Genomic DNA, 14,273 nt, shown 5'->3' on the forward strand with positions numbered 1-14,273 from the left:
GAGTGTGCAAGGACGTCTATAACATGTCCATTTTATGTAACTTCTCACTAGATTGTTTCCCTCCAGTAACTTTCTGTGCTGGAGGCCATCTGATTTGCACTGCAGTCAGCTTCATATCCTCTGAGGGATCTTGGATTTGTTAATTTTTATTGTGGTCGCTTCAGATGTTCTAGCAACTGCTATGGAGACCAAAAAAAAAAAAAGAAAAAGCCAACCAAACCCCCGAATCACTTTTATCCCATATTGCTGAGGAGAGTGTGCCCCAATCTTTTCAGGCATGGATTTGATTACTGAGGTCCAGGCATGCGTGCCCTCCAGGAGTTTCTGGTTTATTGGTGTTCAGTAGGTTCGGAAATGTAGTGCTATCCACTAGTTGCATTTTCATACGAGGCAGCATCTTGTCTGTTTCCATATCTAAGTCGCTCTTTATTACCACCCCACCTCAATTTTTTCTGCTTCTGAAATATATTACATTTTTGAAATTGTCTGGGTTTCTGGAAAGCACATGAGCAACTTCTTGCTTTTCATTTTCTCTGTGCCTTTGGGAGTTACGCATCTCCTAGAGCTCCCTTAGTCTTTCAGTACCCTTAGGCATCATAGCATCTTTAAAAAGATCTAATATTTGGTAGTGAGGTGATAGCCAACTCTCTATTCCCTGAACAATAAAGTGCCAGTTTCGGATCCTTAAATGTGTGATGTTGGTATTTGAATCTGTGGAACTCCCTGAGGCTGGGAGTAGTGTGTATGTGCACACACATGTATGCCTAAGTATAATATTTTTGTATTGGAATGATACACAGGTATTCTATTTCTGTAATGAAGCGTTTCATCCCAGAATACCTGTGTATCATTCCATTTCTGTAATGAAGCGTTTCATCCCTGTCCTTTTTTAAAAGAGGGGACAGTTCTTTTCAAATGTGTTACAATGCTGTGGAAGCAAACAGTGTAGATCAGTGCTGCCACTAATTTAACCCAATAGTTACAGCAAAAATGCCTAATGGTGTTCAGGTTTGGTTTGCATTTTGCTGCTCTTTTTTGGTTTTTAGTATGAATCCTAAGCCATGGGGTGGTTGTGTTGGGTTGGGGTTTTTTTGACGCTTTAAAAAAAATAACATGTAGGTTCTGTGGGAAGTGTGGTTAGAGATCTAGAAAACCATTTTTTCCTAGTTCCCTGTCTTTGTCTCTTATTAATCCTGTACAGTCAGTGCAGAAGACAAATAAACCCCTGCAGAATACAAAGTCACCAACCTAGTGTTAGAGATGAATTTATGAAAACATCCATTTTAGCTGCCTCATGTTTGAGTTATTAGACTGTGGCAGTCAAGATCATATTCTCCAGACTGCATTCTTCATAAGCAGAAATACTGGCAGCCATGTGTTAAGTTATAAAAAGATAGCAGCTGATGTCAGGGCTTATTTCAGTGAGGAGCCATTTCAGAATACTGTACTAATTTTGAGCAGGTATATGTAAAATAGAACTCTTCCCTTGACATGGAGCACTCTGTAAATTGATACATATCTGAATAATAGGGTAGAAACAGATGAACAAGGAATAAGCTGCAGTAAATAACCCACTTAAAAAAATAATAATCTTCATCACTGTACATGGTTCTTTATGCCAAACTGAGAAGAACAGAAAACCCGTTCAGTTTGGCTGGCATTTTAGGGATTAGATTTTTGAGCTGGTATAAAATCCTCTTGCTCTGAGATTGGAAAGCTACCGCTGTTGGAACCAGGGCCTGAGCTAATTTGGAACTATTAATAGAGGAGTGCCCAGCCTTTCTGTGCATGCGATGTGTGTGTCCTCCCCATGCACTGACTTCGTGTGTGCAGAACCCTGTTACCTGGTTGCACTGGATGTGGATCAACACCATGCTCAAATGTATCTGTAGCTGGACAGATAGCTTTAATATTAAACTCTGCCTCATTTGGTCAGCTGTATTTAACGAAATTAATTTCATCCAGTGGAAGGGGATGAAATTAGCTCAATAATTTGTTTTTAATGATGGTTTATTTTTAGGTTCGTTTGATCATTTCATGTATGTGCGCAGTGTCTGTCTTGGGCTTCCTTAGACTTAATTACGCTTTTGAAATATCAGTTCTGCAGTAAATCTACTTCTTCAGTTTTCATTAATTTTGGTGGAATCTAACAGCTTTGCCCTGAAGTACTGTAATTTTTAGGAATTGCATATTTGTGCAGTATTTATTTACAACCTGAAGTTCTGTGTCTCCAAATTGGGACTGGTGTCCAAGGACAGCAGAGTTCTTTTTATTGCAAGATTTGAAATTGTCTCAGCTGAGCCATTATATGCATCTGAAAAACCCCTAATTTTATGCTTGAGATGATATATATGTTTTAGTTGACTGTGTGACTTGGATACGACTAACTCTTGCCATTTGCACCTTTGTTAACATCTTGCTGATAACTCAGGACAAAGATGTAACTGATCTTAGACACGTCACCGCACCATGTGTGTGTTTGATGCCAAGGGAGGTAAACAAGGGTTTTTTTCTACCACAGTGAACACTTTCTAACGGCTGCTGGGTCAGGAGTTCAGCTGGTAGCTTCACTGGTACTGGAAACTATTGCTTGGAGCAGCTTATGTGAAAGTGCCTTGGGGCAGAGACCCTGCTCCATCTGGAGTGTAAAGGCGTCACGTCTGGTAAATGTTCTGCTACTTCATTATGCAAGCTAATAATATTTTAACACACAAATAATGTTAGTGTTGTATTGTGGTACGTTTAAACTCAGTTCTGAAGTTGAAGCCCGAACAGATTTCTCTCCAGTACTCCCACATGCGAAGATGTGCAGTCAAATGGGTATTTGTCTTAAAATAGCTAATGGTATGATGGTATTAGATGGTTTCGTATCTAAAACTTTACTTTTTTTGTTTCAGGACATCAGGCATGAAGCCAGTGATTTTCCATGCAAAGTGGCCAAACATCCCAGAAACAAAAACAGAAATAGGTACAGAGATGTCAGCCCCTGTAAGTACACTTTCTTTTCCATTGTTTGTAACGGGCTGTTGACCTCTAATGACTTCTTCTGACAGCTAGATGCTCTTCCTACAAACGAGGTTTCTGTTAGATGGGTGTGCATCCAAGACAATTCCTTTTGTTAATGTATTTATTTCTGAGAGAGGTGTCACAGGATGCATTATATCCCTAGGGATACGCTGGAGCAGCCAGTAGATTCCCTATTTGTGGGCAGAAATCTGAAGAAAGGAACTTGCTTTACCTTTGAAAGCTTAGGCTAGAGAAGAATAGTGGCTGAAGTAGCTTCATCTTCACAGCATGGTTTGGGTTGGAAGGGACCTTAAAGATCATCTAGTTCCAACCCCCTGCCAAGGGCAGGGACACCTTCTAAGTAGCATTAGTAGAATTGCAGGTGTCCTTTCTATCGCCATGTACTTAGCAGAGCATCCTCCTAGTAGTACAGCAGAACTGCCCCTGCTGGGAGATGGGAACATGTGACTACTAGGAATAAGACTCAGCCAATAAACTGGTTGGAAAGGTGGTCATACTGGTGTGAGACCTGTGCTCCTGAAAGGATTGTCATTAGATATTCCGGTGGGAAGTGCGTCTTTGACCATGTCCTGTACAAGGCACAGCTCGGCTTGGTGTTGGAGCCTGCCTTTCCTTCCACGATCCCACATACCAAGACGGTAACATTCAGACTTGCCTGTGTCTGGTGTGCTGTACTTTTGGGGTGCAGGAGAGAAAACAGAAACACCCACAGTGCAGAGAAGTACAGGACTGTAGTTAAATGGTTGGCAAATGGCACTTCATGTGTCAGATGCTAAAGAAATTGCATGGCTGGTTCACTGAACTGCCTTCCCTGCACTACATGTCAGCGCCTGTTCTGGGACCCCATTCCCTCCTCAAGGGTGCAGCCCTGCCGCCTGCTCTAAATGTAAAGTTTCTGTAGGCTCTGTCACTGGGCAGATGTCTCTTCTGTTCCAAAACAAATTTATTATTGTATAGCAGAAAACCTTTATACTTAGTAATGAAATTTACTGAAGTCTTTGGGGCAATTGACTAGGAACAATAATGTTGCACATAGTGTGCTTTAAGCTGTTGTAATATCTGGGATTGTGAGTAACAGACAGTTCCTTTTTGCCTTTAGATAATACTGCTTCCAGTCTGTTTGGCTTTCTTGCAAAATGTGGGAACTCGTGTGTGGTTTTTTGTTGTTGTTTTTTTTGGTTTTGTTTGTTTGGTTTTTAAATCCTGAATGGAGCAAGCTGAGACTAACAGAAGAGCAATGAAACTAAATTTGCTGTAATTCTTGATTTTTAATCATTCTTTCTGTACGTTGAGGTGTGGTTGGGTTGGGAACAGTAGCTGAATGTCTATAAAAGAATAAGAAGTCTCTGTTCTGTTGTCCAATGTATGTTTAGGCAAACGATTAACAACCTTGAACAAACTGGGTTTAGACGTCTAAGCTGCAGAAGATAAGCAGTTGTGTCATTAGATTTATTTAAAAACAGTAACTCAGTAACTGTACCAATAGGTCAGTGTGATCTGGTCTGCAGAGTACTGTTGTGATTACTTCAGATGCAAATACTTCCATTCTTGCAATATAGTCTTGGAAGACAGAGCGCAACTTGCGTTCATAGCTCTGCTGTAGCACCCTTCTTGTAGTACCTGTGGTGTATTCCAGGAGTTACAAGCACCAGCAAACACTTCTGCGCTGCCATTAAACTCTTTGCTCTCCAAGACGACTCCGCTTTTTTGATCCTAACATCTGATGAGGTTGTGCATGGATTGTGCTGTGTTGCATATACATTAACCAGTGTTTTCTAATTATGCTGCAGTTGATCACAGTCGAATTAAGCTAAACCAAGGTGACAATGACTATATCAATGCTAGTTTGATAAAAATGGAAGAGGCCCAAAGGAGCTACATCCTTACCCAGGTAATTGCTGGCAGTCAATAATAAAAATCATATGGTGGTTGGAGTTGTCTTTTGTAGGTTTTCTTTAACCTATTCTGTTTGTTTTCCTTATTGTAAAGCTAGTTCAGTGAATATAAACATCTGCCTGTGTTTATAAACATACATGTAACACAGTTTTATAGAAATGCTACATCCTTCTTGCTTCCTGTCAGCACTGATGGGCTTTTTTTAGAGTATTTTGTCCTCTTTGTACGTCTGACTTCAGACCAATCTACGTTGGAAGCTGATGTACCTCTCGAAATCTGCTTGTTGGCTTATGACAAGCAACATTTAGATGTGGTTGAAGTGAATCGCACTTCTCCGACATGGAAGGCCAGCACAAAGGCTTGAGACCACAACAGACTTGAGTTATCTGATAAATTCTCTGAACAGAGGTGAACCTCACTTAGTGGGGGGGAGTGGCTTCACATTTACAGAGCTATATGTATGAACCTCAAGATGTTCAAAACCTATTTGAACTAACATACCTTAAATATAACGGGTATTAGTGTTGAGTGGCGTAGAGATTAACTAAACTATTTTAGGTGATTTCTTACACCCGACCTTCTGTGTCCCAAAAGCAGTGTGCCCCACCGCGCATCCCTGTTAAACGTCCTTCTGAACGTGATGTGGCTGTGGTATTTACCAAGGTCCCTCCTAATCACCCGGCTTGCAAAAGGTCTCAGCTGGGGGATGCTGATGCTTCTACCTTTAATGCAGGAGAGGAAAGCTGAGTGCAGACTCCAGTGATGGGAATATGGGGCGCAGGGGGGAAGCGGCTGTTTTTCTCTGAATCCATGAATTCCACACCTATCTGTATAACAAATTAAAAAATACCCGGTTACCCTGTTGTCTTATTCTGAGAGCTAGAAACTGTGCCAGAATTCTTGTTTGTCCTAAATGTTCAGTTCTCTGGAGACTCTGCTGGTCTCTAATCTTAACCTTTTTTTTTTTTTTTTTTACCCCTTCCTCCCACACTTTAGATAAAGGTAGACTGGGATTAATATTTTCAAGCGGCAGCTCTTCCTTCCTGTTTCTAGAGAATAAAGATAAATCTTCTAAGGAAGAAGAGGACCCGTAGTGTTCAATATGAAAGTGATTCTGCGCACACAGCTCTTACTCCTATTACTCAGGGCAGGGGAGGATGAACTGATAGACCTGTGTGTGGAGTAGTCGGATGTGCAGCCAGCTGGGACTAGTTACCTTTTCTGATCCAGGATCTAAGGGATTTGAATGGCTCTATTTAAACCCAGTCGTTCTTTCTGAGGACCCTGGCCTGCTGTTTTCTTTGAGCCAGGTGATGGATAGCAAACAGGAGAGGCGGTGATGCTGGTTTGTGTGGCCCAAAATTCAGAGCAAAGGTTTTGGAGTAGAAAATAGCAAAGAAATGTAGCACAAACAAAAAGGTGTAAGGAAGTCTACTTTGTGAGTAGATAGTCTGTAAAGGGAGTTAGCATTTTGCTCAGTCCCAAAGCAGATCCGTGAAGATTCAGGAAAAACATGTAATTTGTTGCTGATCTGGCATTGTTTCAGTCTTTTGAATGTTTGTCCACTCAGTCTAGTAACTTTGAAGTATTATGAATAATAATGATGTATCACAGAGTAGTTTAACACAAACTTTAATTCTGCTCTTAGTTAGTCAATGAGGTTTTATTTCCCCATTTTATGTACACGTTTCCTAAGAAAATTCTCAGCATTTTTCACTCCCAGTTCTCTTCTCGCAAACGAGATTGCTTCTCTCTTCCCGTTATGCACAGGGGGAAAAGATGAACCGTATTTCATGGATAAATTCATACTGGGGAAATGGAACTTAAAGCTGTATTGCTGCTTTTTTTTTTAGTTTGAAATGAGTAGTTGGTTGTTACTTGTCGAAATGTATTGCCTAGTGCAGTAACTTTGGGGAACGCTGCACTGACATTAACAGAAAATAATGCTTATTTCTGGGGATTCTGTCTCTGCAGGGACCTTTGCCAAATACCTGTGGTCACTTCTGGGAGATGGTTTGGGAACAGAAAAGCCGTGGTGTTGTCATGTTGAACAGAGTGATGGAAAAGGGATCCGTAAGTACTTAACGCCGTTCTAGCTCTGTGTTCACTGCGTGTTTATGGTTCTTCTTTAAAACACACAGAGAAACCCAACCCAAAGGGAGGTGGAGAGATGACGACCGTCAGTAGTTCCATCTAAGAAATGATGCCTAGAATTGAATGCCCTGTGAACTGATCTTAGGGCAGTCAGAAAATTACTCAGTTTGTAGGTCTGAATTTCTTCTGACTTCGGCTGAAATAGGGCCTGAACACAGTACGGTTCCCCATGCAAGTGAGAGTTTGGTCTCTACTGCTCGGCTGGGTATGTGAATGTGGTCCTTCTCAGCGTACACACGTTGCACCTCTCGTTTGCACCAGGTGTGTTCACAAGCTTTATGAAATGGTTTTTAAAGTAGCTGTAGAGGCACTTTGGCTCCAAGTTCCCGTCATGCAATAAGAGCTCTGGTCATTACCTGTATCACTGGACATACTGTTTCTCCACCAGTATCACTGTTTTACAAAAGAGGCCTGAGGAGGATGGGGGTACAGGTGAAGGTGCTTCTCCTGGTATCTGGCTTAAGCAGTGAACTGCTGGGTGATGGGTAACCAACCGCCTGTTTTGTCAGTGCTTTACTTGGTAGGCCAAGTGCGGTGGGTGAAGTTCTGTCCAGACCTTTTAGGAAGTTTAGGTGAGACAAGACAGGCAGAAGTTGAAGGGAAACAACAGATGAACAAACAGCTGGGGTTATTTTAAGTAGTTTACCTTCTGAGAGATGAAAAGGTTTGCTTCTTCTGGCACACGCAGTAGCTGCTGTCTTCCAAAGGAGACGCCCCAGCCCTTCTGATGGTGGAGAGAAACCAGCAGGCATGGTGCTCATCTGTGGGGCAGGGTTCTGCCCATCTGCTCATGTCACAGCTGCTGTCCTAAAGGGGACTTGGTGGCTGTGCAAATTTGAGACAAAAGCAATTTCACAGAGTGGTAGTAATGCACGATTTCAGGTGTATGTTACAGCACAGTCAGTGCAAAGACGCTTTGGAGGAGGAGTAGCGGGTGCGTTGGGTATCCACCAGTGATAACTGGGTGGTACCTGCTTCTGCATAATCGGGAAAGAATTCCAATAACCAGAAAAATTCTTGTGCAGTAGGTTGTGTTTTCATGAACTGCAGAGTTGATTTCTGAGTGTTTTGCCTTTTTTGTAGTGCAAATGAAATTTAATCTTCAAAAGAGACGCAGTAACCATATTTTTCAATCGTGTCTTCCTTCCCAACCATTCCCGCTCTCTCTCTGCACTGCCGATAGTTTGGAAGAAGACGAGTGATGGTGATGCCTTAGGGCAGGCTGCTTGTGCTTCTCGGCAAACAGCAGTGGGAGACCTGCAGTGGAGCACGGCAGAATCCTGTGTGCAGACACATTTGCTGAGGAAGCTGGACATGAAGGCGGTTGCTGTCTCTTTAACGTTAATGCACAAAGAACAAAAGGCAGAGAATTGTAACTGCGTTCCACACCCCGATAAACTAGAGAGTGTGTTCTCAGTGAAAACCAGGGCTGGTCTGGGCAGAACTGTGTTACTCTACCAACGATTAAAATACTTAAGGTTTTCTTATTTATTAAGATGCTGTCAGAAATCATCCTGGACTTGAAAATGCTCTTCTCTCTTCATTGTTCTGGGTCACAACCCCATCTCAGTGGAGCAGTGCTCAGTGGCAGAAGTAGCAGGCCAGTCCTCCCAGTCACAACACCCTTAATTTAACTGTCAGAAACTTGGTTGCAGACATTCCTAGTTGTGTTGCTGATGAGTTTCTTTAGTTCCAGTTTTTTCCCGCACTCTGCAAAATACACTGCTTTTCTGTTCGGTGGACTCGTTCGAGGTCCAGCATGCAGCAGTTTTTGCAGAACTGAGCTCTCCGGGAAACTACTGAGAAAATTGAAATTCAGTCAGAATTAGGTAATGGGAATGTTTGCTGAATGCAGGGTTTTTTTGTTTGGCACTTTACTTCGAAACTGTGCTGTAGAAAATCGAAATGATCTCACTGCTGTTTTATTTGTGCGGTGAGCGAACAGTAACCCAAAATCTCGTCTGATGTTACACTTGCAAGTTAGCAGTGCTGTAGTTCTCCCTGTAGCTTATTCGTGGGGTTCATAGTACTTTCTCACAGTACGTCCTGCTCTTGTTACCATCTCTTCTTTTGAAATTTAAATATTTGACATGAGGATAATAAATAAAATGCAGACTAAAATGCAGATCTTGGCAGAGTGTTGTGAGAGCTTTTGTACTTAGAGTTACTAGAGTTTTTGTTTGTTTCAATACAAGTTAAAATAAATACTGGCTTTGGCGATTTTGGTTAGATTCCATAGCACTCTTTTGGCTTACGCATGGAAGAAAGACAGCTCTGCCCAAACAAAACTGTCCTCAATCCTTGGGTATTTTCAGGAGTTCACTCATGGTCAGAGTAATTTGACTCGTACGGAAGATTCAGTGAAGATGTGGTTCTGCAACATAAAGGAAGGCTGATACTCTTCATGCTAGAATTGGTCCTCCTTACAATAAAAGCACAAGAAGAAATCGTTTTATAAGAAAACATTGTATTTAAGGATGCTTGTTCCATGCCTTTTACACAAACATAAATGGCACCGACGTCTCCTGTGTGTTTTTAGGTAAAGTGTGCACAGTACTGGCCACGGAAGGAGGAGAAAGAAATGTTTTTTGAAGATACAAACTTGAAACTAACACTGATATCTGAAGATATAAAGTCATACTACACAGTACGACAGCTAGAGTTGGAAAACCTTACCGTAAGTACAGAAACTCAGGTTCTTCCATCTCTGAGGTGAGATTTGCTTCCTCATCGACAAGGCCTTGAAAAGATGGTCACCAATTATAGCGGATTTTGTTCGGGAATTGGTGGCTCTGCAGGAGATTGGTCTTCAGCCTCTGGTTTGTGTGTTGTGGAAATGAAACTCTTACATATTTATGAAACATAGCTGGGGAAGCTACGGTGGGTTTCATGTCTCGGCAGTAACTGGGTGAGCAGGTTGGTTTGTCACTGCCTTTCAGAGAACCCTCTATAAAATCACTTGGCAGATGTTCTAGTGCTTTGGTGTTATAGCTGAAATAAGTGCTCTTCCTGTCATTTAAGCTACCTGCTTGCCTGTGTCTGCTTCAAAGACTGATTTTTAGGTTTTGGCTTAAATCTTCAAGTTTTGTGTTTGTTGATGCCAGCATCAGAAAGCAGGAACTGGTTTAGCCCTGGTCCTGCAGTGAGCTGCATGGAGCTCAGCACGAGGATCAGACCACTAGCTTTGGGACAAAGAACTCTTCTTTTTTCTTTCCTTTTTCCTTTTGCACAGCCATAGAATGCCCAATGCCAAACGAAAAGTGTACGTGCCATTTCCCAGCCTTCCTCCTCCCTCCTCTCCTCCACTGCCCTGCTTAGAGCAGCGGGAGCTGACCTATAGCTCCGTGGGGGGACTGGCTGCGGAAGGGCACCACTGGCTGTCACTGAAGATGGTGTCCGAGGCCCTCGAGGGTGCCAAGCTGGGTGTGTACGTTGTGGTGTGCTGGCCTGAGGTCTGTCCTGGCACTGCTCGCTGCGTGAACACGCAGTTACTCCTGTGCTCATCTGAGCATCTTGCACGCTTCGTCCTGCCAGGAAACGTGAAGCAGCAGATGCCAATTTGACTGAATTATGCCTGAGTGAGAATTCAGTTGATGCGGTCAGTGTCGTGTATGAACTGTCACGTCTGCCGGAGGCACGTTTGATGGTTGCAGCTCAGTATTCTGGGAGGCTGTGAGCACCAGTGGTTTAGTAGTCTGGAAGAAAGTCTTCAGGTTGGGAACCAAGCTGTAAAGGAGCAGCTGTGGTGGTGTAAGGGGTTTGTCTGCATGGCATGTAGAGGGCTTCTGTGGCTTGGGGTGCTTCGCTGCGAGAAACTGCGAGAAAAGCGGGGAGGTTTAGATTAGATAGCAGGAAGAAGTTCTTCCCGGAGAGGGTGGGGAGGCACTGGAACAGGTTGCCCAGAGAAGCTGTGGATGCCCCATCCCTGGAAGTGTCCAAGGCCAGGCTGGATAAGGCTTGGAGCAACCTGCTCTAGTGGAAGGTGTCCCTGCCCATGGCAGGGGGGTTGGAACTGGATGGTCTTTAAGGTCCCTTCCAACCCAAACCATTCTGGGATTCTGTGATACTGTCGTTAGAAATCAGGAGGCAGCAGTGCAGCTGTCTTGTGGCGATACAAGCATTTGAACTGTACTGAAAAAAACTAAGCCATGTTACAGATAATTAACCTACCTTTGCTCAAAAGGGAGACCTTCACAAGAGAGAACTACGTGTGATTAGTTTCTTAGCTGTGCAGCTCTGGGAGCTCCCTCAGACTGGTGGTACTTTGTCATTTGAATTTGTCAGCTGTTCTAAAGATGCTTTGGAAGCAGCGTAGTCTGAGTAGGCCACAAAGCTGGGCAGGCCATGCCTCCATTCCGTGCAAGTCAGTTATTTTCAAAGGAAGAGGCTGGCATTTTTTCAAAGGCACAAATTGAAGTTACCTAAAGGTAAAATGTCTGATGCCTAAAGCTGGATGTCTGAACACATCAGTGAAAATGAACGTGGAATTGGGTTTGCTGGTGAGAACACTGTTGTAAGCAACTGTGCTTTGAATACTTCTGACTCATGTACCCAAGCTGAAAGGCTTCCTAAATGCTGTTTTTACAGACACAGGAAACTAGAGAGATTCTGCACTTTCATTATACTACGTGGCCGGACTTTGGCGTCCCGGAGTCACCTGCCTCGTTCCTCAATTTCCTGTTCAAAGTGAGAGAGTCTGGCTCACTTAACCCGGAGCACGGACCCGTCGTGGTGCACTGCAGTGCGGGAATTGGGCGGTCAGGAACTTTTTGTTTGGTTGACACGTGTCTCCTGCTGGTAAGAACTACTTACTGTCGACGATCGCTGCCTCTGTGGAGGTACTTTGAGGGATGGTTCATTGCAGGCTTTGAGCGCTGCGGTATGTTCTGTGAAGTGTTGTCGCGTGCTGTTTCCCATTATCTGACTCGGGTTCTGCCTTTGGGGTGTGTGCTGAGGCAGATCCCATTCTTAACTGGCTGTTTTGAGTCTGGGGAAGAGAAGTCTCTAGTGATTGCCAAGGTAGGCTTTGCCCTGGTTAAGGAAAACCACCACTGGTTGTCTGCTAAGTAAGAGTGGGAAATATCCCAGAACAACGCAAAATAAACGTAACGGGCTTCCTTTTAGAGTCAACTTGTCCTGACTTTAAGATAAGCTGGAGTTCCTTTGGCTTTATTCTGTCTCTGTGTGAGAGACACTGATACACACAGGTCAGGTCTAGGCTAAAATGTCCCTGGGTTGGGGTTTTTCCCCTAGTTACAACTTCAAAACAAAGACACAAAAGGGAAAGACGTTCAGCATTCTGGAAGCCCAGTGTGTTTTCACCTCTCTGCCTTTCTAGAGACCTGGGGAACAGCTGCTGGTAGCGGTTCTTCATCAGGGCTGTAAAACGGAGGGTTGTGTGAAGGCCCTGCTATGGACTGAGTCCTTGTAGTGAATCTCAGCAGAGATTGTGTTTCCAATTTTTATTTTCAGATGGACAAACGGAAAGATCCTTCTTCTGTGGATGTTAAACAAGTTCTCCTAGAAATGAGGAAGTACAGAATGGGACTTATACAGACGGCAGATCAGCTGCGTTTCTCCTACTTAGCTGTCGTTGAAGGGGCAAAATTCATTATGGGAGATGCCTCAGTGCAGGTGAGTAGGGCTGGCGGCGCAGCCTCCCGCGGTGTCCTGCAGCTCCGCCTTCGCCGTAGCAGATGCGTGGGACGACACGTCACATTTCATGCTTGCTTCAGTGAATTCTTGTGTTACGGGGTACTTAAGTACAACATTAAGGTTGTGACGGGTTGTAAAGTGTTGATTTAAGGATCCTCCAAAAGTACCTGTAGCCTACCACGCGGCCTTGCGGACTTTCAGCGCTGCAGCAGGGGGGTAGACCAGCTGCATCGGCCTTGTCTTTTGGTTTAGGTAACCAAAATTTTCTAACACACCAGAATTTTGTTTATGGTAAGCAGAACTCTAGCAACGCGGGTTCTATTTTGTGCTGGTAAAATTGTCCAGAAGTAGATCACAATTTCTTGCATTTATAGCTGATGTCTTCTGTTCGTTGGGTGTAGCTTAGGCTTGGAATTCTAGCGTTTTGGGGGGTTTTTCTCCTTTTTTCCGTGCAAATGAACAGCCATACTAAGAATAAATGGAAAGGTAAAGACCCCGCCCTGTTAAAGCTGAAAAGTATAGCAGCTTACATAAATCAGAGAAGAGCTTAATAGGTCTTTTCCTCCCCTGAAGGAACAGTGGAAAGAGCTCTCCAACGAAGACCTGGACCCGCCGCCTGAGCACACCCCCCCACCTCCCAGACCGCCAAAGCGAACCTCAGAAATGCACAACGGAAAGATGCATGAGCACGCAGAGTTCTTTCCTAAACACCAGGTGGTAGAGGAAGAGATCAGATGTTCGGTCAGCACTGCGGAGGAGGCGATTCCAGATGGCAGAGCCCATTCATCTCTCCCGCTGATGACAGACAGGTAATTCGTTTAGCTTCCCGCTTTCAGCCATCCCTGGAAGACTGGCTGCCGTACAGCACCGAGGGGTTGTAGGACATCTGCTCCTAAATGGCCCTTCATACAGGAGGCCCTGAACAGACCTTGATCGAGGCCGTGTAATAGCGGTTCCAACCCAAAATCTTTACGGAAAAGGTTTTATGCTCGTGGTCATTTAACTTTGTGCATAAGCTGGGGCCTCTCACCGGACGCTGCTGGACTAAAAGTGACAACGCAGTGCGGTGGTTTAGCCTTGATTTGCTTGCACTGCAGGTAAAGTGACAGGGGAGCTCTTTACTGCCCAGAGGTGGTACAGGCATGCGGCTGGAACTGGGCTGCCTGGCTTTACCCACCCTGAGAAATGTGGAATTTCTCCGAGCAGAGCTGCTGCGGGTGAAAGGCACAGAGAACTCTTCTCCCCCATTGTAACCGGAGCTGTGAGGAGCGGTACCGGTGCAGAGGGGCTCTGCAGGGAGCAGCAGAGGAGCGGGGAAGCTGGGTTCCTGCCTGCTTCACCAGCAGCCGTCCCTCCCCATTTATCCGGCTGACTGGGACCAGTTGAAATCCGCACACCTTGGTGTTGCTGGCATCCTGCATGTTAACCAGGTTTATTCAGAACGACCAAATCATAGAGTCACAGAATGGTTTGGGTTGGGAAGGACCTTAAAGATCATCCAGTTCCAACCCCCCTGCCATGGGCAGGGGCACCTTCCACTA

General features: G+C 44.3%; 1 protein-coding gene across 1 annotated transcript in view; it reads left to right on the forward strand.

Annotated features, from left to right (window-relative positions):
* Positions 1 to 2,894: 2,894 nt before the first annotated feature.
* Positions 2,895 to 14,273, forward strand: part of PTPN1 (protein tyrosine phosphatase, non-receptor type 1) — a 14,361-nt gene continuing 2,982 nt past the window's right edge. Inside the window, exons 1-7 of the mRNA XM_010149772.1 lie at positions 2,895 to 2,988; positions 4,818 to 4,918; positions 6,898 to 6,996; positions 9,617 to 9,754; positions 11,665 to 11,874; positions 12,550 to 12,711; positions 13,306 to 13,541. Of these exons, the coding sequence (XP_010148074.1) occupies positions 4,883 to 4,918; positions 6,898 to 6,996; positions 9,617 to 9,754; positions 11,665 to 11,874; positions 12,550 to 12,711; positions 13,306 to 13,541 (881 nt within the window). The 5' untranslated portion in view covers positions 2,895 to 2,988; positions 4,818 to 4,882. The remainder of the gene's footprint in view (positions 2,989 to 4,817; positions 4,919 to 6,897; positions 6,997 to 9,616; positions 9,755 to 11,664; positions 11,875 to 12,549; positions 12,712 to 13,305; positions 13,542 to 14,273) is intronic.

The sequence above is a fragment of the Eurypyga helias genome, unplaced genomic scaffold (genome assembly GCF_000690775.1).
Source record: "Eurypyga helias isolate BGI_N326 unplaced genomic scaffold, ASM69077v1 scaffold16334, whole genome shotgun sequence".
NCBI classification, from domain to species: Eukaryota; Metazoa; Chordata; class Aves; order Eurypygiformes; family Eurypygidae; genus Eurypyga; species Eurypyga helias.